Below are 25,341 nucleotides of genomic sequence, written 5' to 3' on the forward strand. Positions count from 1 at the left end.
GCACAGTGGGGGAGGTGGGAGTACGGGGGAGTGGGGGGGTGGGGAGTACGGGGGGGTGGGGAGCACAGTGGGGGAGGTGCGGAGTACGGGGGGGTGGGGAGCACGGGGGGTTGGGGGGGTTGGGGAGTACGGGGGTAGTGGGGAGCACAGGGTGGGGTGGGGGTGTGGGGAGCACTGAGGGGTGGGGAGCACTGAGGGGTGGGGGGGTGGGGAGCACGGGGTTGGGTGGGGGGGGTGGTGTGCACGGGGAAGTGGGGGGGTCGGGGTGGGGGTGGGGGTGGCGAGTACGGGGGGGTGGGGAGCACTGAGGTGTGGGGGAGTGGGGGGGGTTGGTAAGTACGGGGGGGGTGGGGAGCACGGGGTGGGGTGGGGAGCATGGAGTGGGGTGGGGGTGTGGGGAGCACGGGGGTGTGGGGGAGTGGAGGGGGGGGTGGCGAGTACCGGGGGTGCAGGCACCTGCTCTAAATCCTTTTCCTCTTTCCTAACCGACTGGTTTCTCAGCTGTTCAAAGTCACATGTGAACAACCCCAAGTCGGAACATTTTTTCCCAGGTCACACTGGTTAATGTTAATATTTAATTTTCCTTTCCTCTGGTAACTGAACTATTTTACTGTTCTTGTTTATCAAAGCTCCTACTTTACATCATATAAAGTTCAGGGTTGAGTTCCTGACATACAAATCAAAATGATCGATGGGAATGGAGAACGATGGTGGGTGCAACACTGGCCCCTGGCGAACGACTAATTAACCCTGATGCTCCCCAAATCCTGCATGGCTATATCAGCTGCCACTGCTGTCCCTCTTTAATCTCCCTGCAGCACCCATGTTCATCACTTACTTCCCACTTCCACAGCACAATCAGCACATTTAAAGAGGATTCAGCAGCTCTGGCCAAAGCTTCTGCTACCTGCTGTCTCCCCTCTCCAGCCTGTTACTGATCCACCTTCAGTTCTGATAACTTCTTAGAAAACAATTGCTTTTCTCTAATTATGACAGAATTATGGAATGGTGACAGCAGAGAAGGAGGCCATTCAGCCCATCGTGCCTGTGCTGGCCCTCTTTAAGAACAGTGCACGTAGAGCCACTCTCTGTGACCCTGCACATTCTTCATTTTCAGATAATTCAATTCCCTTTTGAATGCCTCGATTGAATCTGTCTCCACCACACACTCGGGCAGTGCATTCTAGATCCTAACCACTCGCTGTGTGAAAAGTTTGTCCTCATGTCTTCAATTGCTTCTTTTGCAAATTACCTTAAATTATCTTTACTTGCACATTCTCCTCCATTGGCCTGTACTTTCCCTCAGACCATCATTTGTAGAAACAAAAGCAACTTATCGATTCAATATTTTTGCCATGGTTTTATCATTCCCTCCCCCTTTATTCCTCCTTACGATTCTTTTATTTCAATATGTCTGTGAAACTCTCACTGTTTCTTTTATGTAACCTGTGCATCTTCTGTAATATTACCCAGCAGCTTCCTTACTAACCTTTCTATATTTGTCATGATTATTTTTACATCATATTTACTTCTTGCTTGATCATTTTCTCCTTTAAGATCCAGTTCAGATTTCATTTCTCTATTTCCTTTACTGCTCAGTTACCTTGTCAGAATTTATTTATTTTGTACATTCGCGTACTCTCTCAGATTTGAAGGTTTCCCACTGCTGATGCATTGACCTATTGCTAATCTTTCTGTCCGGCTTGGTTCAGTTTGGGCCTGATCTTATCTTTCCGTCCAGTTCCCTTAGCCTAGACACGTCATTATCCTTGCCTTTTGTTGAACCTAACTGTGCTGTGCTCACCATTTCCCAATTCTTCAACAGTCACTTTAGTTATTTGTCTAATTCCACTTCTCGGGGATTAAGAAGCAATTCTTCTCTATTTTAAATTCATTCATTCAGCTATGTAAGTATCACTGGCGGGTGCCCATCCCTAATTGCCCTTGAAGTTTTTTTTATGCATTCACAGGATGTGGGCTTCGCTGGCTGGTTTGCCCATCCCTAATTGCCCTTGAGAAGGTGGTAGTGAGCTGCCTTGTTGAACCACTGCAGTCCATGTGGTGTAGGTACATCCACAGTGCTGTTAGGAAGGGAGTTCCAGGATTTTGACCCAGTGACAGTGAAGGAACGGTGATATATTTCCAAGTCAGGATGGTGAAGGGAATTTGCAGGTGTTGGCGTCCCCGTCTGTCTGCTGCCCTGGTCTTTCTAGATGTCAGCCTTGGTTTATGGGTGGCACTTACGATGTTGAGTCAGTAGTTCATGTCAAGTCCAAATGCAGAACCCTGAGCACCGAATCTATACAGAGGTTCCCAGTAAAGTACTGAGGGAGTGCTGCAGTGTCGGAGGGTCAGTACTGAGGGAGTTCTGCACTGTCAGATGGTCAGTACTGAGGGAGTGCTCTGCACTGTCGGCGGGTCAGCACTAAGGGAGCTCTGCACTGTCGGCGGGTCAGCACTGAGGGAGTGCTGCAGTGTCGGCGGGTCAGTACTGAGGGAGCGCCGCACTGTCAAAGGTTCAGTACTAAGGGAGTGCCGCACTGTCGAGAGGTCAATACTGAGGGAGCGCTGCACTGTCGGAGGGTCAGTACTGATGGAGCTCTGCACTGTCGGAGGGTCAGTACTGATGGAGCTCTGCACTGTCGGAGGGCCAGTACTGAGGGAGCGCTGCACTGCCGGAGGGCCAGTACTGAGGGAGCGCTGCACTGCCGCAGGGTCAGTACTGAGGGAGCGCTGCACTGCCGGAGAGTCAGTACTGAGGGAGCACTGCACTGTCGGAGGATCACTACTGAGTGAGCGCTGCACTATCGGAGGGTCAGTACTAAGGGAGTGCTGCACTGTCGGAGGTTTCGTCTTTTGTAAATGTTAAACTGAGACCTAGCCTGCATTCTTAAGGGGACGTGAAAGATTGCACGGTGTGTAAATTGGCTGCCTTGTTTCCTGCATTATATTACTTTTTGAAATCTACTGTTGTATATTTTTGGCTCTGATGTGCTTTAGAACATTCTGAGCTCCTAAGAGGCGCTATATAATACATATTCTTTCATCTCGGGCTTGTGCGAGGTGTAAGCGTGGTGACCAATTGCTGCTGAATGTGCCTTCATTTTATTGCGGCCCATCCTGTGTACATTGGACAGACTGTGGCTACGATATTCTCAGTCACCCAGTATTATTGTCCAGTCTCTGAACTGTTTAATGTTTTCCTTTCGATCTTATTGGTTGTGTTGGTAATGCACACCGAGACTTGCAACATTTCACTTCCTGGTTTCGAAATGCAGATGGATTCTGTATTGACTCCATTTGTCATCCTTACGTTCTCGGACTGTGATGGGATTCCTCATTCACACATCCCTTTTACCTTCCCTCTCTCTCCGGAATAGTAACATTCTCAGTTCTGTTCAAAACTCTGTCATGTGTTCGTTCCAAACTCTCCATAGTAATTCATGTTTGAATTTGTTTAACTCTGTTGCTGTGATTGGTTTATTCCTGTGTTTACCCTGAATCCAGTTGTTTTCAATGTTCATCTTTATTCTGGTTTCTGGTTTTCTAGTTTAAATTTTTGATGCCCTTTCTACAAATATTTTTATCTCACTAAAGTTTACTAGAGGCAACATGGGGAAACTTTTTATATGAATTGTTGTGGTCTGGAATGTGCTCCCTGAAACAGCAGATTCAATAGTAACTTTCAAAAGAGAATTAGATAAAACACTGGTTATTCTGGGCACCACACCTTAGGAAGGATGTCAAGGCCTCGAGAAGGTGTAGACCTTGGTCTACAGGGCACAATTTCAAAACATGTGGATGATTCAAAATTTGGAAGCATCGTGAACTATGAGGAGGACAGCGTAGACACATTGTTGGAATAGGCAGACAGGTGGCAGATGAAGTTCAGTGTGGAGAAATGTGAAGTGATTCATTTTGAAGAATATGGAGAGACACTATAAAATAAAGGGTACAAGTCTAAAGTGGGTGTAGATGCAGAGGGACTGGGTGTATATGTACATAAGTCATTGAAGATGGCAGGACAGGCTGAGAGAGTGGTCAACAAAACAGTATCCTCGACTTTATTAATTCGGGCATAGAGTACAAGAGCAAGGGGGTTATGTTGAACTTATGTAAGAAACAAGTTCAGCCTCAGCTCAAGTATTTTGTCAGCTCTGGGCACCACACTTTAGGAAGGATGTGAAGGCATTGAAGAGAGTGCAGAAAATATTCATGAGAATGGTTCCAGGGATGAGGAACTTGAGGTATGAAGATAGATTGGAGAATTTGGGAGAAGGTCGAGAGGAGATTTGATAGAGGTATTCAAATCATGAAGGGTGTGGACAGAGTAGATAGGGAGAACCTGTTCCCACTTATGAAAGGATCGAGAATGAGAGGGCACAGATTTAAAGTAACTGGCAAAAGAAGCAAAAGAGATATGAATAAAAAAACAATTTACCCAGCATGTGGTTAGGGTCTGGAATGCACGGCCTGAGAGTGTGGTGGAGGCACGTTCAATTGAGGCATTCAAGAGGGATTTGGAATGTTATTTTGAAAATGAAGAATGCGTAGGGTTACAGGGAGAAGGTAGTAGAACGGCACTAGGTGAGTTGCTCATTTGGAGAGGTGATGCGGACACAATGGGCCGAATAGCCTCCTTCTGTGCTGTAACAGTGCTTGTGGTTCCAGGGATGCATTATGTGGATGGACTGGAGTAGCTGGGATTATTTTGTTTACAACAGAAAAGGTTAAGTGGAGATTTAATAGGTGTTCAAAATCCTCAAGGGTTTTGATAGAAAATGAAGAGAAACTGGAGAAAGACCTGTGAATTGGATAGCTAATTGGATAGCTTTTTCAAAGGGCTGGCTGTGAAGATGGATGTTATTATTTTAATATTTTTGGGAATATGGTGGTATTCTGTAAAGGAGGCTGTGTGTGTGTGTCCATGGGTAATTAAACTGAGGGGAGGTTAGTAAAGACAGCTTGTCTATGGGAACTGAGAGATGAAAGATAAAGGTGCTTGATGCATACCTTTGTAATGAGAGGCTATGGTGAAGTTGGAATTACAAGTAAATAGGTTGGGTTATAAAATTTGCAGTAGGTGAGAGGTAAGGACTTGACTTTTCAGCTGCTAAATTTGAAAGGGAGTTTAAGGGGCTTTACAATTTACGAAGGTTTCATAAGTAAGCAAGGGAAGGTTACTAAATTTTATTTTACCAGAAAGTGGAGGCAATAGAAAAACATCAAAGATTTTTATATTTTGGAAAAGTTGAGTTCAAAGAGGTGCTTAGGACAATGAAGTCTAAGATGAAAGGGGAAAAAAGATCTTTAAGGAAAGAGGTTTAGTTGAGTTGAGGTGGCTGTGTGGGGGAGATACCCTGAGACCAGCTCTGTGCTGAGAAAAGTTGTGAATTTGAAGCAATGATTCAGTTTCAAGCCAGAGAGGTCTTTATTTTCAGAAAGCAGCCTGTTTCTGAATTTCCTTTGGTTTTCCACAGCAGAGTGGAAGAGGGTGAGAAGTCGTGTGGTATACTTTATTAAAGTAGTTGCAGGTTTTGCCTTGGGTAATATTACTGGATTTTTATAGTTAAAAATCTATAAGGGAGCTGTTGCCAAGTAGTTTACTTGTGTCTTCTGACCAAGTGGGTTTTTTTGGGGAATGTTTTGTAAGACTGTTTCAGCTGTGTACTTTTAATCTTGTGTGTTTAGGGTTTTTTTCTTGTTAATAAATCTTTTAATTTTAAAATCCTAAAAGTGTTACTGGGATTCTATGCTTCTGGGATCAGTAGTTTTCCCCTCGTTTTCAAACTACAAAAAAAAAAGTTATGATCAGTAAGGCAAGTTTCTCTCTGGGATTTGACTTGCTCAGCCTATAACATTGGCTGTGGTCGCATCATTAGCACAGACACCAATGAGCTGAATGGTTTTCTGCACCATCTCAGATTCTACCAAAGCCTCTTTCTCTGAATGTTTCAATTTGAAATCATTTACAATTTGGTCATACTCGAACAATGAGGATTCCACCACATATAGAGTGTCTGCAATGTCAACCATGTTGGTGTGGGACTGGAGTCACATATAGTCCCAGACCGGGTAAGGTGGGCAGGTTTCCTTCTCTAAAGCATATTAATGAATCAAATGGGTTTTTACAATCAACTTGACAGCTTCATAGGCCCTTTTACTGACCCAGATTTTTATTTCCAAATTTTAAAAAAACTGAATTCAAATGATCAATTTTCCATTGTGGGATTTGAACACTTGTTCTTGAGATTATTAGTTCAATAATAGAACTGCAATAGTCCCAATGCACGAGAGCAGCCACTTTTGTGAAATAAAAAGACATCTGCATTTGTATAGCACCTTTCACTACCTCAGGATATCCCAAAGTGCTTTACAGACAATGACTTACTCTTTGAAGTATCATCACTGGTCTCATGTAAGAAACAAAGCAAGATCCCACAAACAGCCAAGTGATAATGACCAGGTAATCTGTTTTTTGTGATGTTGGTTGAGGGATAAATATTGGTTCCAGGATATGGGATATAATTCCCCTGTACCTCTTCATGTGCCATGAGAATTTTTACATCCACCTGACAGGGCAAATTGAACTTCAGTTTTATGTCTCACCTGAAAGATGGCACCTCCAACAGTGCAGCACTCTTTCAGTACTGCCACACCAATGATGCGTGCTCCCTCAGTACTGACCCTCTGACAGTGCAACACTCCCTCAGTACTGACCCTCTGACAGTGCAGCGCTCCCTCAGTACTGACCCTCTGACAGTGCAGCGCTCCCTCAGTACCGACCCTCTGACAGTGCAGCACTCCCTCAGTACTGACCCTCTGACAGCGCAGCGCTCCCTCAGTACTGACCCTCTGACAGTGCGGCACTCCCTCAGTACTGACCCTCTGACAGCGCAGTGCTCCCTCAGTACTGACCCTCTGACAGTGCGGCACTCCCTCAGTACTGACCCTCTGACAGTGCAGCACTCCCTCAGTACTGACCCTCTGATGGTGCAGCGCTCCCTCAGTACTGACCCTCTGACAGTGCGGCGCTCCCTCAGTACTGACCCTCTGACAGTGCAGCGCTCCCTCAGTACTGACCCTCTGACGGTGCGGTACTCCTTCAGTGCTGCACTGAAATATCAGCCTGGATTGTGATGTTAAGTCTCTGGGGTTTGACTTGAACCCACAACCTTCAGACTTGTAAGCAGGAATGCTGCCCACGGAGCCTGTAGCAGGAATGTTGGCACCTGTAGGATCCTGTTGGGATGACAGTGGAGGAAGAGTTGGGAAAGATGGTGCACTTTGATTTTGGCTCTGACTGTTGAGAGGAGAAGCCCTGAGGCTAGCAGAGTGCGCTGTACTGACGAGCTTCTGCCATTATCGAGAGTGCAGCCTCTCACTCACTGCTCTCCAATTGGTCATTTGAAACTTGTATTTTGAAGGTTTGAGCTGTTAACTATGACAGAAAACCCAGGCCCAGAAAATTACACACAGCCATATACTACAGCCAGAAGCCGAAAGTAATAATTAATCACTCTCCATATTTGCAGGAGCGCTGGCATCATGCAGTGTTTAGATTGATCTTAAATAAACTCTTACCCAAGTAACAAGGTCACAACACAGAGCAAAAACAACCTCCACAGTACTCAGCTGATCTCACTAGTGATGTCAGTCCAAGGAAGTTGTGTGAATGCAGTGTGAGAATTTGGGGTTGGGGCGGTGCGTGAGAATTTGGTGTTGGGGGGGTGCGTGAGAATTTGGGGTTGGGGCGGTGCGTGAGAATTTGGGGTTGGGGGGGTGCGTGAGAATTTGGGGTTGGGGCGGTGCGTGAGAATTTGGGGTTGGGGCGGTGCGTGAGAATTTGGGGTTGGGGTCTGCGTGAGAATTTGGGGTTGGGGCGGTGCGTGAGAATTTGGGGATGGGGCGGTGCATGAGAATTTGGGGTTCGGGTGGTGTGTGTGTGTGTGTGTGAGCAATGTGAGGTTTTTAGGGGTTTAAGGGCACAAAGCTGTGACCTTTTAACACCCTCAATGCCCTGATATTGTCTCTTGCTTTGAAGCTGATGTGAATTGAAAGGATCCTTAAACCAGTTAAAACCCTCCCTGTGATGCTGTACTGACAGTATGTATTGGCGAGGTCTGGGGAAGTGATCCAATCAAAGGAGAGTCCTCAGAAAAGTAGCCGTGTGCAGGTTGTGAGCTTCTCCTGCTCAGAGCGTGCAGTTGGGCATGATTTTTGAGATAGTGATTGTGATATTTGTTGAAGTTTGGATTGGTGACAAGGTCTGTGTTTGTTTTTCCTGAAGATACACACACACCTCCCTTCCCAAGTGAAATTCGGTACAAATTAAATTCTGTTCAAAGCACAGGAACAGAGCATTCAGCACATCTGGTCCATACTGGTTATTCTACTCCGCAAGAACCTCCTCCCAACCTCTCTTCACCTCATCCTATAACCTTATCTCTCTATTCCTTTCTCCTTCATGTATTTTTAAAAATTCTTTCAAGAGATGTGGTCGTCGCTGGCTGGGCCAGCATTTATTGCCCATCCCTAATTACCCTTGAGAAGGTGGTGGTGAGCTGCTGCCTTGAATCACTGCAGTCCATGTGGTGCAGGTACACTCACAGTGCTGTTAGGGAGGGAGTTCCAGGATTTTGACCCAGCGACAGTGAAGGAACAGTGATATATTTCCAAGTCAGGAGGGGAACTTCCCATGTGTCTGCTGCCCTTGTCCTTCTAGGTGATAGAAGTGGAGGGTTTGGAAGGTGCTGTCGAAGCAGCCTTGGTGAGTTGCTGCAGTGCATCTTGTAGATTAGTGGTCAGCAACCTATGGCACATGTACAAAAGGTGGTATGCAAGGTGATTTTGAGTGGCACTCACACTGCTAGTCCAATTAACGGCACGAAAAGTTATAAAGAAAAAAAATTGTCATTTACTTGTTCCGAGAAGGTATGTTACATTGATAAAAGATGCATTGAATTTAAGTAGTAAATGCTTGTATTTTATTACTGGGATATTTCAAATCCCAATTTGCTACTTTCACGTAATGCGGAATAGCGCGCTGTGCCATCTATAGTGAGTTTTTTCACTGTAAATTGAGGGGTACATTTGTCAGCTCCTAAGAAAGCAAACTTAGATGCTTTTAGCCTAAAGTTATACCATTCATTTCAGTTTGCTTGGACAGATGATATTGGAATTATTCAAAGGTAGGGCTGTGTTGTCTGTGTTTTCTGTTGTGAAAGTGTTGTTTGTCGCACATCAAGTATTCAACGACATTTTTAAACTAAGCACGAGAAAACCTTTCTTTGCAAAGCGAACAGATTGAATCGATCAAAAAGGCAGTAGCAGGATATGGGAAGCAAAACAATATTTTTAAACACTTTTATGTGAAAGTAAAAATTGAGCCCCAGAAGGAAATTACAAAATTGCACAGAGTGTTGCAAAAAATGGAAAGCTGTTCACGTGTGGGGAACATATAAGAGAAGCTTTCCTCAGCAGTTCGGAAGTTTTGTTCAATGATTTGCCAAATAAAGACACCAGCGTATCTGGGATAAAAGAACTGCCTGTCTCTGCCAGAACCGTTGAGAGACACGTAAGTGAAATGGCTGAATAACATTAGTGAAAAGCAGATGTCCGCACTAAAAGACACGGCAGTGTTTACCATTGCACTCGATGAGAGTGTGGATATAAATGGCATTCCACATTTGGCAGTTGTTGCAAGTAACAGATTCCCAATGAAATCCGAGAGGAAATTTGTTGCTGAACACCCCTGTGTGGCACTGCAATGAGGAAATATAAAGCAGAAACTTTTATAAACCATTTTGATGTATGAGGAGCTGATATCAGAAAAGTATCATGTGACAACAGATGATGCTCCTGCCATGGCCGGATAACAAAAGGCATTTGTAAAGTTACTTGAAGATCAAATTGGGCACCCAACAGTCAAATTTCACTATCAATCAGCAAGAAAGCCCGTGTGCTAAAATTTCTAATTTGGAGCTTAATAAAGCTTTCCTTGTTGCTCAGTCTGCTTTGACCTACACAGTTCTGAGTGCTGCCAGAGGAGATGGACAGTGCTTATAACGACATTTAACTTCACAGCAACATTCAGTGGCTAAGTCCTGGTAGGTTTAGGTGCACTTTGTAAACTGTTTTGATTCAATCAAAGCCCTTTTGTCAGAAAAATGACAAGGCTGCCCCGAACTGTGGATGTTGATAAAGGGCTTTGTGAGCGCATGTTTCTAACTGACCCCACCGCTCACCTAAACAAACTCAATCTCCGACTCCAGGGAGCAGGGCTCTGGATCTTTATGAAACCTGGGAGGCATTTGTTGCAAAACTAGCGTTTTTTTTCCTCAGGATGCTTGAACTTTGACCTTCCGCTGCTTCCAACATGTAAAAGAGCTATTGAGACGTTGCACTCTTAGTGCTGATGAGATTGGCATGTACATGCAAGAACTGGAATCAGAGATTTCAAGATTTCCAATGATTTGTCCCGATGTTTTCTTTTCTAATTAAACCAGAAAACTTTAACAAAAGTGACTTGGGTTTGTCGGCACTTCAGTAAATGGGTGTCAAAGATTTTGAAATGCAGCTCTTTGAGTTAAAAAGCTCAGAATTGTGGGCATCAAAGTTTAGAGGTCTGCGGAGTGTACTTGAAGCTACCGAGAGAGATGAAGGGGCCCCTATTTTGACCTGCTGGATGTCCCTGCTCATGAAATGTAACTTTTGAAGAAAATTGTGCTTGCAATGGTTTCAGCATTTGGATCCACACCCCTGTGTGAACAGGTATTTTGCAGTGGGAGGGGGAGGATCCAGTTGTCGTGGTCCATGTAGGTACCAACGACACAGGTAGAACAAGGAAAGAGGTTCTGCATAGAGTATGAGGAGCTAGGCACAACATTGAAAAGCAGAACCTCCAGAGGTAATAATTTCCGAGTTTATTATCTCAAAGGTAATAAACCTGAGCTACGTGCAAATTGGAATAGGACAAATAAGATTAGAGAAATTAATGTGTGGCCCAAAGACTGGTGTGGGAGGAGTGGGTTCCGATTTGTGAAGCACTGATACCAGTACTGGAGAAAGCGGGATCTGTTTACACCCGAACTGTGCTGGGACGGTGTGCCCGTGAGCCACATAACTAGGGAAATAGAGAGGGTTTTAAACTGAATAGTGGGGGCAAGGGATCAAATTTGGGAAGATGTGGAAAATCAAAGAGCAGAGACAAGGCAAGAGAGAAAGGTACTAATATGGGAAATAATAAACAGACTGTGAAAGGAAGGGATAGAGAGTACAAATCTAACTGTAAATCAGATAGGGCTAGAGGTTACAAAAATAATAAAAGGACAAAACTAAAAGCCCTGTGTCTGAATGCATGTAGAATTTGAAACAAAACAGATGAACTGATAGCGCAAATAGAAATAAATAAGTACGATCAGATAGTCATTACAGAGACATGGCTGCAGGATGACATAGATTGGGACCTGAATATTGAAGGGTACGTAACTTTCAAGAAGGACAGGAAGCTAGGAAAAGGTGGAGGGGTGGTTCTGCTAATTAATGATGGTATTAGCACAATAGAGAGGGATGACCTAAGTTCAGGAAACCAGGACGTAGAAGTGGTTTGGGTCGGGATGAGAAATGATAAAGGCAAGAAGTTACTTGTGGGAGTGGTGTACAGGCCCCCTAATTGTAACTACACAGCCGGACAGAGTATAAAAGAAAAGAAAATGGGAGCTTGTCAGAAAGGTACAGCGATAATCATGGGTGATTTTAATCTACATAAAGACTGGAAAAATCAGATGGGCAAAGGTGGCGTAGATGACGAGTTCATAGAATGTTTTCAGGATAGTTTCTTAGAATAACACCCTCTGGAGCCAACCTGAGAGCAGGCTATACTAGACCTGGTATTGTGCAACGAGCTGAGATTAATTGATAACTCATAATGAAGGCACCCATGGATAGCAGTGAACAGAATAGGATTAAATTTTACATTCAGTTTGAGGGAGAGAAGAGTGGGTCCAAGACTGGTATTTTAAAGGGCAATTATGTGGGAATGAAAGCAAAGCTAGCTAAAGTAAACTGGCAAATGAGATGAAGGGAGAGGTCAATAGAGATGCAGTGACAGACATTTAAAGGGATGTTTCAGAGTACACAAAGTAGATACATTCCAAAGAGAAAGAAAAATTTCAAGGGGTTGACTAGAAAAGTTAACGATAGTGTCAAACTTAAAGAAAAAGTATATAATTATGCAAAGATGGGTGGCAGGTGAGAAGATTGGACAGAATATAAAAAACAGCAAAGAATGACTAAAAGATTAATAAGGAGAGAAAAATTAGAGTACGAGAGAAAGTTAGCTAGTAAGATAAAGATGGATAGTAAGAGTTTCTATAGATACTCAAATAAAAAGAGAGTCAGCAATGTGAATTGGGGAAACTAATAATGGAAAATAAGGAGATGGTAGATGAATTGAATAATATTTTGCATCGGTCTTCACTCTAGAGGATACTAGAGTGAAGAGTAAAATCCCAGAAATAGCTGTAAATCAGGAAATGGAAAAGAGGGAGGAACTCAGGAAAATTACAATCACCAGCAAAGTGATACTTAGTAAACTGTTGGAGCTGTGGGCTGACAAATCCCCAGGTCCTGATGGACTTCATCCTAGGGTCTGAAAAGAAGTGGCTAGTGAGATATTTGGTGCGTTGGTTTTAATTTTCAAAAATTCCTTAGATTCAGGGAAGGCTCCATTAGATACGAAAATAACAAATGTAACTCCTTTATTCAAAAAGAGAGGAAGACAGAAAACAGGAAACTACAGGCTAGTTAGCTTAACATCTATCACAGGGAAATGTTGGAAGCTATTATTAAAGAAGCTATAGCAGGGCACATAGAAGAGCTCAAGGTAATCAGGAAGAGTCAACATGGTTTTGTGAAAGGGAAATCATGTTTAACCAATTTATTGGAGTTCTTTGAAGGCGTCACATGTGCTGCGGATAAAGAGGAACTGGTGGATGTGCTGTACTTAGATTTCCAGAAGGCATTTGATAAGGTGCTATATCAAAGGTTATTGTGGAAAATAAAAGCTCGTGGTGTAGGAGGTAACATATTGGCATAGATAGAAGATTGGCTAGCTAACAGGAAACAGTCAGTAGCCATAAATGGGTCATTTTCTGGTTGGCAGGATGTGATGAGTGGTGTGCCACAGGGATCAGTGCTGGGGCCTCAACTTTTTACAATTTATATAAATGACTTGGATGAAGGTACCAAAAGTATGGCTGCTAAATTTGCTGATGACACAAAGATAGTTAGGAAAGTAAATTGTGAAGAGGACACAAGGAGGCTACAAAGGGATATAGACAGGTTAAGTGAGTGGGCAAAGATCTGGCAAATTGAGTATAATGTGGGAAAATGTGAAATTGTCCATTTTGGCAAAAGGTTAGTATGCAGGTACAACAAGTAATTAGGAAAGCTAATAGAATGTTATCATTTATTGTGAGGGGAATTGATTACAAAAGTAGGGAGATTATGCTTCAGTTGTACAGGGCATTGGTGAGACCACACGTGGAGTATTGTGTACAGTACTAGGCTCCTTATTTAAGGAAAGATGTAAACGCATTAGAAATGTTCACAGAATGTTTACTAGACTAATACTTGGATTGGGTGAGGTGTCTTATTAGGAAAGATTGGACAGGTTAGGCTTGTATCTGCTGGAGTTTAGAAGAGTAAGAGGCAACTTGTTGAAACATATAAAATCCTGAGGGGTCTTGACAGGGTAGATGTGAGGAGGATGTTTCCTCTTCTGGGAGAATCTAGAACTAGGGGCCGCTGTTTAAAAATAAGGGGGTCATCCATTTATGAGATGAGAATTTTTTTTCTCTGAGCATAGTGAGCCTTTGGAACTCTCTCCAGGAAAAGGCTGTGCAAGCAGAGTCTTTGAATATTTTTAAGGCAGAGGAAGATAGATTCTTGTTTAACAGGCGGGGTGAAAGGTTATCGGGGACAGGTGGGAGGGCTGCTTGATGCCACACCCAGTCAAATGCTGCCTTGATGTCAAGGGCAGGCACTCTCACCTCACCTTTATCCAGCTTCCCCTTAAATGTATCTGTAATATTCACCTCAACCATTTCCTGTGGGAGCGAGTTTCACGTTCTCACCGCTCTCTAGGTAAAGAAGTTTCTCCTGAATTTATTAATGACTATCATACTAGTTCTGGTCTCAGAGACAAGCGGAAGCACGTACAATGGAATTCTATACCTTCCCCAGCGTCCGGGAAGACTGTAGACTGAATCCTTCATCCATCGTAGGATCTGTTGTTTACAGAGGGAAGATAATCTGGAATGGGACAGGCTTTCTACAACAGGTTCCTCTGACTCCTGGTGATAAATATCTCTCTACATGTATGCCTTTGTAACTTCTTGATTTCCCCTTCAAGTCTCCTCTAAGATTGATTTGTCCAAACGCTACCCACCCTCTCACCCCATTATTCCCAGTTACTTCCCCTGTTCCACCTCACAAAGAACTACTCAGTCATTGGCCCTTTTCTGACATGACCCCAACTGAGTCAACATCTCCCAGAATATTGAGCTCCAATTCAGTGTGTGTGGAACCCATACCCCAGTGAGTGTCAGTGTGTGTGGAACCTGTACCCCAGTGCGAATCAGTGTGTGTGGGACCCATACCCCAGTGAGAATCAGTGTATGTGGGACCCATACCCCAGTGAGAATCAGTGTATGTGGAACCCGTACCCCAATGAGCGTGAGTGTGTGTAGGACCCGTACCCTAGTGAGAGTGACAGATTCGATTGCTTTGTTTTAATCGTTTTATGTTTTTCTTTTATTTTAGTTGGGTAAAGTCTTCGGGATTGAGTCACATGTGCTGTCCCCTGCGGAGACGAAGGACCTGTACCCCCTGATGAACGTGTGTGATCTGTATGGTACACTGTATGTCCCCACTGATGGCACTATGGATCCTGCTGGAACCTGTTCCACCCTTGCACGAGCTGCCACAGCATGTGGGGCATCGGTAAGTTTTCTGCTATCCTTTCAGTGCAATGCCAATTTGATCTGAAGATGATGCCAGTTGCACCCATTTGGTATTTGGGCAAACCCCTTTTTACAGAACAGTTTTTCACAAACCACAGCGAAGCCTGACTCGATTTTGTGGCTATTGTGCTGCAGTCGGGAAATGTTTTGTGCTTATTGGGTCAAAGGGCCGAGTGGCCTACTCCTGCTCCAAGTGAGTATGTTCGTAAGATCGTATGTGCGTGAAGTCAGTCCTCTGTCCCTTTTGGAGCTGGTTAACAACTGATCACTCAGTAGGCTGTGTGCAGCTTAATGTATCCAATTTAATTTTAAATGAAGCTTATTAAGCGTTTTAAAATCTTATTGACTTTTCATAATTTAATTATATATAGAGACCTTATAAATGTTAAAATGTATTACTGGTATGCCAAACCTTAAATTAGAGTGAATAAATGAAGACTTAGCATGCCACTCCTGAGATTTTGCTGACCAATGTTGTAGATGGTACACACTCCTGCTGCTGTACTTTGGTGGTGGAGGGAGTGGATGTTGAAGGTGGTGGATGGGGTGCCAATCAAGTGGGCTGCTTTATCCTGGATGGTGTTGAGCTTCTTGAGTTGTTGGAGTTGCACTCATCATGTCAACTGGAGAGTATTCCATCATATTCCTGACTGCTTCAGTATCTGAGGAGTCGCGAATGGTGCTGAACAATGTGTAATCATCAGCGAACATCCCCACTTCTGACCTTATGATGGAAGGAAGGTCATTGATGAAGCAGCTGAAGATGGTTGGGCTGAGGACACTACCCTGAGGAATTCCTGCAGTGATGTCCTGGGATGTTTCTTCACTCAAAGGGTTGTGAATCTTTGGAACTCTCTACCTCAGAGGGTTGTGGATGCTCCATCGTTGAATACCTTTAAGGCTGGGATGGACAGATTTTTGGTCTCTTAGGGAATCAAGGGAGATGGGGAGCAAGCAGGAAAGAGGAGTTGAAGCCACCAATTAGCCATGATCGTATTCAATGGCAGAGCAGGCTCAAAGGGTGAAATTGTCTATTCCTGCTCTTATATCTTGTGTGTTCTGAAATGATTGACCTTCAACAACCACAACCACTTTCATTTGTGCTCAGTAGAAACATAGAAAAATAGGAGCAGGAGTAGTCTATTCGGCCCTTCGAGCCTGCTCCGCCAATCAGTATGATCATGGCTGATCCTCTATCTCAACGCCAGGGACATTAATACAGGGACAGCAATAATCATGGGTGACTTTAATCTACACACAAATTGGAAAAATCAGATTGGCAGTAGTAGCCTGGATGAGGAGATCTTAGAATGTGTTTGAGATAGCTTTTTAGAGCAACATGTTCTGGAACCAACCAGAAAGCAGTTGTATTAGACTTGGTATTGTGTAACGTGACAGGATTAATTAATGACTTCAGAGTAAAGGTACCCCTAGGTAGCAGTGACCACAATATGATTGAATTTTACATCCAGTTTGAAAGGGAGAAGAGTGGGTCTAAGACTAGTATCTTAAACTTAAATAAGGGCAACTATGTGGGGATGAAAGCTGAGCTAGCTGAAGTGAACTGGGAAACTAGGCTAGAGGATAGATCAATAGAGAAGCAGTGGCGGACATTTAAGGGGATATTTCAGAATAAGTACATTTTAACTAAAGTAGTTAAGGAAAGCATCAAACTTAAGGAAAAAGCATAGAACTCCACAAAGATGAATGGCAGGACAGATGATTGGACAGAATATAAAGAACGGCAGAGAATGACTAAAAGGTTAATCAGGAAAAATAAATTAGAGTATGAGAGGAAGCCAGCTAGAAATGTAAAATTGGATAGCAAGAGTTTCTACAGGTATTTAAAAAGGAAAAGAGTAAGTAAAGTGAGTGTTGGTCCTCTAGAGAGTGAGAATGAGGAGATAGTAGACAATAAGGAAATGTCAGATGAAATGAACAAATATTTTGCTTTGTCCTCACTATAGAGGATACAAATAACATTCCAGTAATAACTGCAAATCAGGAGGTGAAAGGGAGAGAGGAACTTGGTGAAATTGAAATCACTAGGGAAATGGTACAGAGCAAATTGATGGAGCTGCAGGCTGGCAAGTCTCCAGGTCCTGATGGACTACATCCTAGGGTCTTAAAAGAGGTGGCTAATGAGGTAGTATATGCGCTGGTGTTAATTTTCCAAAATTCGCTAGATTCTGGAAAGGTTCCATCAGACTGGAGCAAATATAACCCCTCTATTCAAGAAGGGAGGGAGGCAGAAAACAGGAAACTATAGGCCAGTTAGCTTGCCGTCTGTCGTGGGCAAGTTATTAGAATCGATCATTAAGGAGGTTATAGCTGGGCACTTAGAACAGCTCAAGGCAATTGGGAAGAGTCAGCATGGCTTTGTGAAAGGAAAATCATGTTTAACCAATTTATTGGAGTTTTTTGAAGGGGTAACATGCACAGTGGATAAAGGGCAGCCTGTAGATGTACTGTACTTGGATTTCCAGAAGGCCGGTGATAAAGGTGCCACATCAAAGATTATTACGGAAAATAAAAGCGCATGGTGTAGTGGGTAACAAATTAGCACGGGTAGAAGATTGGCTGGCCGGCATATAGCAGACAGTATGCATAAATGGACCTTTTTCTGATTGGCAGGATGTGATGAGTGGAGTCCCACAGGGGTCTGTACTGGGGCCTCAAATTTTTACGATTTACATCAATGACTTAAATGAGGGGAGTGAAGACATGGTAGCTAAATTTGTAGATGACACAAAGATAGGTAGGAAAATGTGTTGTGAAGAGGACGAAGTTGCAGATGGATATAGATAGGTTCAGTGGGCAAAGATCTGACAAATGGAGTTTAATGTGGGGAAATGTGAAGTTGTTCACTTTGGCAGGAAGAACAAAAAAGCAGTGTATTACTTAAATGGAGAACAGCTGCATAACTCTGAGGTGCAGAGGGATCTAGGTGTTCTAGTATATGAGTCACAAAAAGTTAGGAAGCAGGTACAGCAAGTAATTAAGAAGGCTAATGGAATGCTATCCTTTATTATGAGAGGGATTAAACATAAAAGTAAGGATGTTATGCTTCAGTTATACAGGGCATTGTTGAGACCGCACATCGAATACTGTGTGCAGTTTTGGTCTCCTTATTTAAGGAAGGATGTAAATGCATTGGAGGCGGTTCAATGGAGGTTTACTAGATTAATACCTGGAGTGAGTGGGTTGCCTTATGAGGAAAGGTTGGACAAACTGGGCTTGTTTCCACTGGAGTTTAGAAGAGTGAGGGGTGATGTGATTGAAGTATACAAGACCCTGAATAGCCTTGACAAGGTGGACGTGGAAAGGATGTTTCCTCTTGTGGGTGAGTCCAGAGCTAGGGGGGCACTGTTTTAAAATTAGGGGTCGCTCTTTTAAGACAGAGATGAGGAGAACGTTTTTCTCAGAGGGTTGTGCAACTTTGGAAATCTCTGCCTCAGAAGGTGGTGGAGGTGGGGTCATTGAATATTTTTAAGGCAGAGGTAGATAGATTCTTGTTAGGCAAGGGAACCAAAGATTATCGGGATTAGATGGGAATGTGGAAATCGAACACACAAGATCAGCCATGATATTAACGAAGGACCGAATGGTCTACTCCTGTTCCTATTTCTTATGTTCTTATGTTATGATCACAGCCGCCTAGAGGCTTATTTACCACAAGGTTATTGAGTAATCTTGCCTCATTGCACATTACTAGGCCTAGGACAGCCTGCTCCCTGGTTAGCTCTAGAACGAACTGCTCGAAGAAATTGTCCCTAAAAGACATTGAACTCATTTTCCAGGCTACCTTTGCTAACCTGATTTTCCCAATTGACATGTATATTTAAGTCACCCACGATTATCACACGCACCCCATTTATTTCTTCCCATGTGCTCTGTCCTACAGTGTAACTACTGTAAGAGGGCCTATAAACTACTCCATTAAATGACCTCTTACCATTTCTATTTCTTATCTCTACCCAAACTGATTCCACATCTTGCCCTTTCACATTAAGATCTTCTCTCAGTTCTGAACTAATGATAATCCTTAATTAACAGAGCTACCACACCGCCTTTTCCTAGCTTCCTGTTCTGCCGATATGCCAAACGTTCAGGTCCCAGCCTTGGTTACTGTTTTAAAATAAGGGTCCACCCATTTAAGACAGAGATGAGGAGAAATTTTTTTCTCTGAGGGTCGTGAGTCTTTGGAGCTCTTTTCTCAAAAGGTGGCGGAAGCAGAGTCTTTGAACGTTTTTAAAGCAGAGGTAGATAGATTCTTGATTAGCAGCGGGGTGAAAGGTTATCGGGGGCGGGCAGGAATGCGGGGTTGAGGTTACATTCAGAAATGCCATGGTCTTATTGAATGGCGGAGCAGGCTCAAGGGGCCAAGTGGCCTATTCCTGCTCCTAATTTATATGTCCATATGTAACCATGGCTCTGTAATGCCTATCGGGTCATACATATTTATCTCTATCTGTACTGTATGCATTCAGATACAGGACCTTAAACTCTTATTTTACCCATTTTTAGCTTCATCTGCTGGTGCACTCTTAAGATTGTATGTTCTGTCCCTTCCTGTCACACTCTGAAACTCGTTACGCAAACTGCTGCCCTGTCACATTTACTTTGTTGTTTCCCTTCACTATATCTTCTCTCACAGGATCCCTTGCCCCCAATGTTTAGTTTAAAGCCTCTCTACTTCCCTAGTTATACGATTCACTAGAACACTTGTCCCAGCACGGTTCAGGTGTAAATCGTCCCAACAGTACAGACCCACTTTCCCCAGTACTGATGCCAGTGCTCCATGATTTGAAACCCATTTCTCCCACACCAGTCTTGGAGCCACACATTCATCTCTCTAACCTTATTTCCCCCACGTCAATTTGCTCATGGCTCAGGTAATAATCCAGAGATTATTACCTTTGAGGTTCTGCTTTTTAATTTAGCCCCTAGCTGCTCACGCTCCCTATACAGAATCTCTTTCCTCATCCAACCTATGTCATTGATATCTATATGGACACAACAACCAGATCCTCCCCCTCCCATTGCAAATTCCTCTCCAGCCCAGAGCAGATGTCCTTAACCCTGGCACCGGGCAGGCAACACAGCTGTCTGGACTCTCGCTGTCAGCTGCAGAGAACAGTATCTGACTATACTGTCTCTTGTCACTCCACATTCCTCTTCACTCCCCCCGCTTGAATGGCATTCTTCACCATGGTGCCATGGTCAGTCTGCTCATCCACATTGTAGTCTTTCTCCTCATCCATACAGGTAGTAATCACCTCGTGCCTGTTGGACAAAGTCAGGGGCTGAGGCTCCTCCGCTGGTTCCCCTAACCTGCCTGACTCGCAGACAGACCCTCCTATCCCTGACTATTGGCCTACTCTAAGGTTCTGCCTAACCTAAGGGGAGTGACTGCCTCCTGGAACAAAGTGTCCAGGTAACTCTCCCCCTCCCTGATGCCCCACAATGTTTGCGACTCCGACTCCAGCTCAGAAACCCGGAGCCGAAGTTGCCTGATGCTTTCTGCAGATGTGGTTATTCAGGATTGTAGTGTGTCCCTCAGGTTCCCACAGCCTGCAGTCACAGCAGAGCACCAGCCCTGCCATTTCTGTCTAACTTTATTTATTTAACTAGTCAATTGGTTAATAATTTACACAGATAAGGTAATAGAAAGTCGCACTTGCCTCGCTTGGAGATGGAAGGAAGCTCACCAGCCACTGGAGGCACCAAGTTCCCAACTCCTCACTCAATCTACGTCTCGTGCCCACACGCCCCTCTGTCCGAGTTGTCTCGGGGAAAGTTTGGTGAAAATAATTCAGGTGCTTAATAAATGGGGAAATGTAGCAGCTGAGGGAGGAAGGTGGGCAGGAATCAGTGTCAGGGAGATGGATGTTGTCCAGCTGGACAAGGGTTGGAAATGATGAACCCTAGGGTCAACGCTTTCCCCCGTCTGTATTCTCAGTATTAATAGACGAGCTGGATTTGGGAACAGGAATCACATTGTTGAAATTTACTGATGACACAAGTACATGAATTTTGGGAAACAGTAAGGACAACTGTGATAGGCCAGGATGATGTAATGGGAGATCTAATCGAGGTCATTAACATAATTAAGGAATTCTGCAGCGAAGATGCAGGAAAATGATTTCCTGTGGTGTGGGAACCAGAACAAAAGGCTGAGATTAACAGGATTTTGTTGGTTCTACATATGGAACAGATGGATCGGGTATGATCTGAAAGAATAGCAGAGGAAGCCGGAGGGGCTGAATGGCCTCCTCCTGTGCTCTGATTCCTACTGACCTGTCCTATCGCACATGAATCGATGGGCAGTCAGACATCACACTGCTCAACATTGTCGCGAGGTGATCAACGCCCTGGAATGTGCGAATGGAGAAAACACTCGGGATATTTTTGTTCTGCTTTTTTATGACTTGAACATCACTCCAGGCAGGGGGGTGGGGTGGGTGGGGTGGGGTCGGGAGCGAGGGGAGGGGGGGCCGGGAGCGAGGGGAGGGGGGCTGGCGGAGCAAGGGGAGGGGGGCCGGGAGTGAGGGGAGGGGGGCGCCGGGAGCGAGGGGAGGGGGGACCAGGAGCGAGGGGAGGGGGGGACCGGGAGCGAGGGGATGGGGGGACCGGGAGCGAGGGAGGGCGGGGGGGGGGGACCGGGAGCGAGGGGGGGGTGGGGACCGGGAGCGAGGGGAGGGGGGCTTGCGGAGCGAGGTGGGGGGGGGGGGTACCGGGAGCGAGGGGGGGGACCGGGTGTGAGGGGAGGAGGGCTGGCGGAGCGAGGGGAGGGGGGGCTGGGGGAGCGAGGGGAGGGGAGGCCGGGGGAACGAGGGGAGGGGGGCTGCGGGAGCGAGGGGAGGGGGGAGGCGGCGGAGCAAGGGGAGAGGGGGCGATGGAGTGAGGGGAGGGGGGGCGGCGGAGCGAGGGGAGGGGGGACCGGGAGCGAGGGGATGGGGGGACCGGGAGCGAGGGGCGGGGGGACCGGGAGCGAGGGGATGGGGGGACCGGGAGCGAGGGGATGGGGGGACCGGGAGCGAGGGGCGGGGGGGGGACCGGGAGCGAGGTGGGGGGGACGGGACCGGGAGCGAGGGGGAGGGGACTGGGAGCGAGGGGAGGGGGGCCGGCAGAGCGAGGGGAGGGGTGGCTGCCGGAGCGAGGGGAGGGGGGGTGCGGCGGAGCGAGGGGAGGGGGGCTGGCTGAGCGAGGGGAGGGGGGGGCCGGGAGCGAGGGGAGGGTGGCCGGCGTCTCTGGTTTGGGATGTTGGGTCTGGGGTGTGTGGCAATGATCTAATGTCTGGTTTCTGCACACTGTGATGTCTGGTTTCTGCACAATCTGATGTCTGGTTTCTGCTCACTGTGATGTCTGGTTTCTGCACACTGTGATGTCTGGTTTCTGCACACTGTGATGTCTGGTTTCTGCACACTCTGATGTCTGGTTTCTGCACACTCTGATGTCTGGTTTCTGCACAATCTGATGTCTGGTTTCTGCACACTCTGATGTCTGGTTTCTGCACAATCTGATGTCTGGTTTCTGCACAATCTGATGTCTGGTTTCTGCACACTCTGATGTCTGGTTTCTGCACAATCTGATGTCTGGTTTCTGCACAATCTGATGTCTGGTTTCTGCACAATCTGATGTCTGGTTTCTGCACACTCTGATGTCTGGTTTCTGCACACTCTGATGTCTGGTTTCTGCACACTCTGATGTCTGGTTTCTGCACACTCTGATGTCTGGTTTCTGCACACTCTGATGTCTGGTTTCTGCACACTCTGATGTCTGGTTTCTGCACACTCTGGTACTTCAGTTTGTTTTTCTTTCTTTCATTAGGTGATTGAAAACTGTCCAGTGACAGGGATTCAGGTGAAGGTGGATGATTTTGGAGTGAGGCGTGTCACTGGTGTAGAGACGGAGTATGGAACAATACAGACAGCTTGTGCAGTTAACTGTGCAGGTGAGACACCATGAGCAGCAGAGACTCTGTTAAGAGATGGAATCGGTTGTGGAAGTGCTGATCTGATTCACCTACAATGCGGTTTCTGCTCGTCAGTATTGTGATGGGATGGAAATAGTGTGGATCACAGAAAACTTTCAATTTGCCGATAGGATGCGAGTTCCCACCCTCTCTCAGTACTGACCCTCCAACAGTGCAGCACTCCCTCAGTACTGACCCTCCAACAGTGCAGCATTCCCTCAGTACTGACCCTCCGACAGTTCAGCACTCCCTCAGTACTGACCCTCCGACAGTGCAGCATTCCCTCAGTACTGACCCTCCGACAGTGCAGCACTCCCTCAGTACTGACCCTCTGACAGTGCAGCACTCCCTCAGCACTGTCCCTCCGACAGTGCAGCACTCCCTCAGTACTGGCCCTCCGACAGTGCAGCACTCCCTCAGTACTGACCCTCCGACAGTGCAGCACTCTCTCAGTACTGACCGTACGACAGTGCAGCACTCCCTCAGTACTGACCCTCCAACAGTGCAGCACTCCCTCAGTACTGACCCTCTGACAGTGCAGCACTCCCTCAGTACTGACCCTCCGACAGTGCAGCATTCCCTCAGTACTGACCCTCCAACAGTGCAGCACTCCCTCAGTACTGACCCTCTGACAGTGCAGCACTCCCTCAGCACTGTCCCTCCGACAGTGCAGCACTCCCTCAGTACTGGCCCTCCGACAGTGCAGCACTCCCTCAGTACTGACCCTCCGACAGTGCAGCACTCTCTCAGTACTGACCGTACGACAGTGCAGCACTCCCTCAGTATTGACCCTCCAACAGTGCAGCACTCCCTCAGTACTGACCCTCTGACAGTGCAGCACTCCCTCAGTACTGACCCTCCGACAATACAGCACTCCCTCTGCACTGACCCTCCAACAGTGCAGCACTCCCTCAGTACTGACCCTCCAACAGTGCAGCACTCCCTCAGTACTGACCTTCCAACAGTGCAGCACTCCCTCAGTACTGACCCTCTGACAGTGCAGCACTCCCTCAGTACCGACCCTTCGATAGTGCAGCACTCCCTCAGTACTGACCCTCTGACAGTGCAGCACTCCCTCAGTACCGACCCTCCGATAGTGCAGCGCTCTCTCAGTACTGACCCTCTGATAGTGCAGCAAGAGTCCTACAGCGCTGACCGTTGTTCTGCTATTAACACATTCTACTATCTGACCTTTATGCCACAATTAATACCTTCCTTTGTCTTTAACACTATTATTAACACTCCCTTTGTCTTGAGTCCATGACATTTTTGTCAAATCTCTCCTGAGCTCCCACCTATCCCCAACCTTCTATTTTTCTCCGCCCCCTCTCTTCAACATCATTAAATCCAACGCATTTCTACCTCTCTTCAGCTCTGAAGAAGTCATTGGACTCAAACAATTAACTCTGCTTCTCTCTCCACAGACACTGCCAGACCTGCTGAATTTTTCCAGTATTTTCTGTTTCTATTTCAGATTTCCAGCATACACAGTATTTTGCTTTTATGTTAGTGTGCTGGAATACTCCCCACTTGACTGGATGAGTGCAGCTCCAACAACACTCAAGAAGCTTGACCCCATCCAGGACAAAGCAACCTGCTTGATTGGCACCACATCCACAAACATTCACTCCCTCCACCATCGATGCACAGTAGCAGCAGTGTGTACCCTCTACAAGATGCACTGCAGGAACTCACCAAGGCTCCTTAGACAGCACCTTCCAAACCCACGACCACCACCATCTAGAAGGACAAGGGCAGCAGATACATGGGAACACCACCACCTGGAAGTTCCCCTCACCATCCTGACTTGGAAATATATCGCCATTCCTTCACTATCGCTGTGTCAAAATCCTGGAACTCCCTCCTTAACAGCACTGTGGGTGTACCTACACCACATGGACTGCAGAGGTTCAAGAAGGCAGCTCACCACCACCTTCTCAAGGGAAACTAGGGATGGGCAATAAATGCTGGCCCAGCCAGTGAAGCTCACATCCTGTGAATGAAAAATAAACAGACCCTCTGACAGTGCGACGCTGCCTCGGTACTGATTCTCAGTACTGACACTCTTACACTGCAGCGCTACCTCAGTACTGACCCCTTGACAGTGCAGCGCTCCATCAGTACTGACCCTCTGACAGTGCATCGCTCCCTCGGTACTAATCCTCAGCATTGACCCTCCCACACTGCAACGCTCCCTCGGTACTGATCCTCAGTACTGACCCTCTCATACTGCAGCGCTCCCTTGGTACTGATCCTCAGTACTGACCCTGTCATACTGGAGCGCTCCCTCGGTACTGATCCTCAGTACTGACCCTCTCATACTGTAGTGCTCCCTCT

General features: G+C 45.9%; 1 protein-coding gene across 3 annotated transcripts in view; it reads left to right on the forward strand.

Annotated features, from left to right (window-relative positions):
- Positions 1-25,341, forward strand: part of sardh (sarcosine dehydrogenase) — a 92,362-nt gene that overhangs the window by 14,331 nt on the left and 52,690 nt on the right. For all 3 annotated transcript variants that reach the window (XM_078550260.1, XM_078550259.1, XM_078550258.1), the window contains exons 4-5: positions 14,827-15,006; positions 22,860-22,983. In XM_078550260.1, the coding sequence (XP_078406386.1) occupies positions 14,827-15,006; positions 22,860-22,983 (304 nt within the window). The remainder of the gene's footprint in view (positions 1-14,826; positions 15,007-22,859; positions 22,984-25,341) is intronic.

Source organism: Cetorhinus maximus, chromosome 10 (genome assembly GCF_964194155.1).
Source record: "Cetorhinus maximus chromosome 10, sCetMax3.hap1.1, whole genome shotgun sequence".
NCBI lineage: Eukaryota > Metazoa > Chordata > Chondrichthyes > Lamniformes > Cetorhinidae > Cetorhinus > Cetorhinus maximus.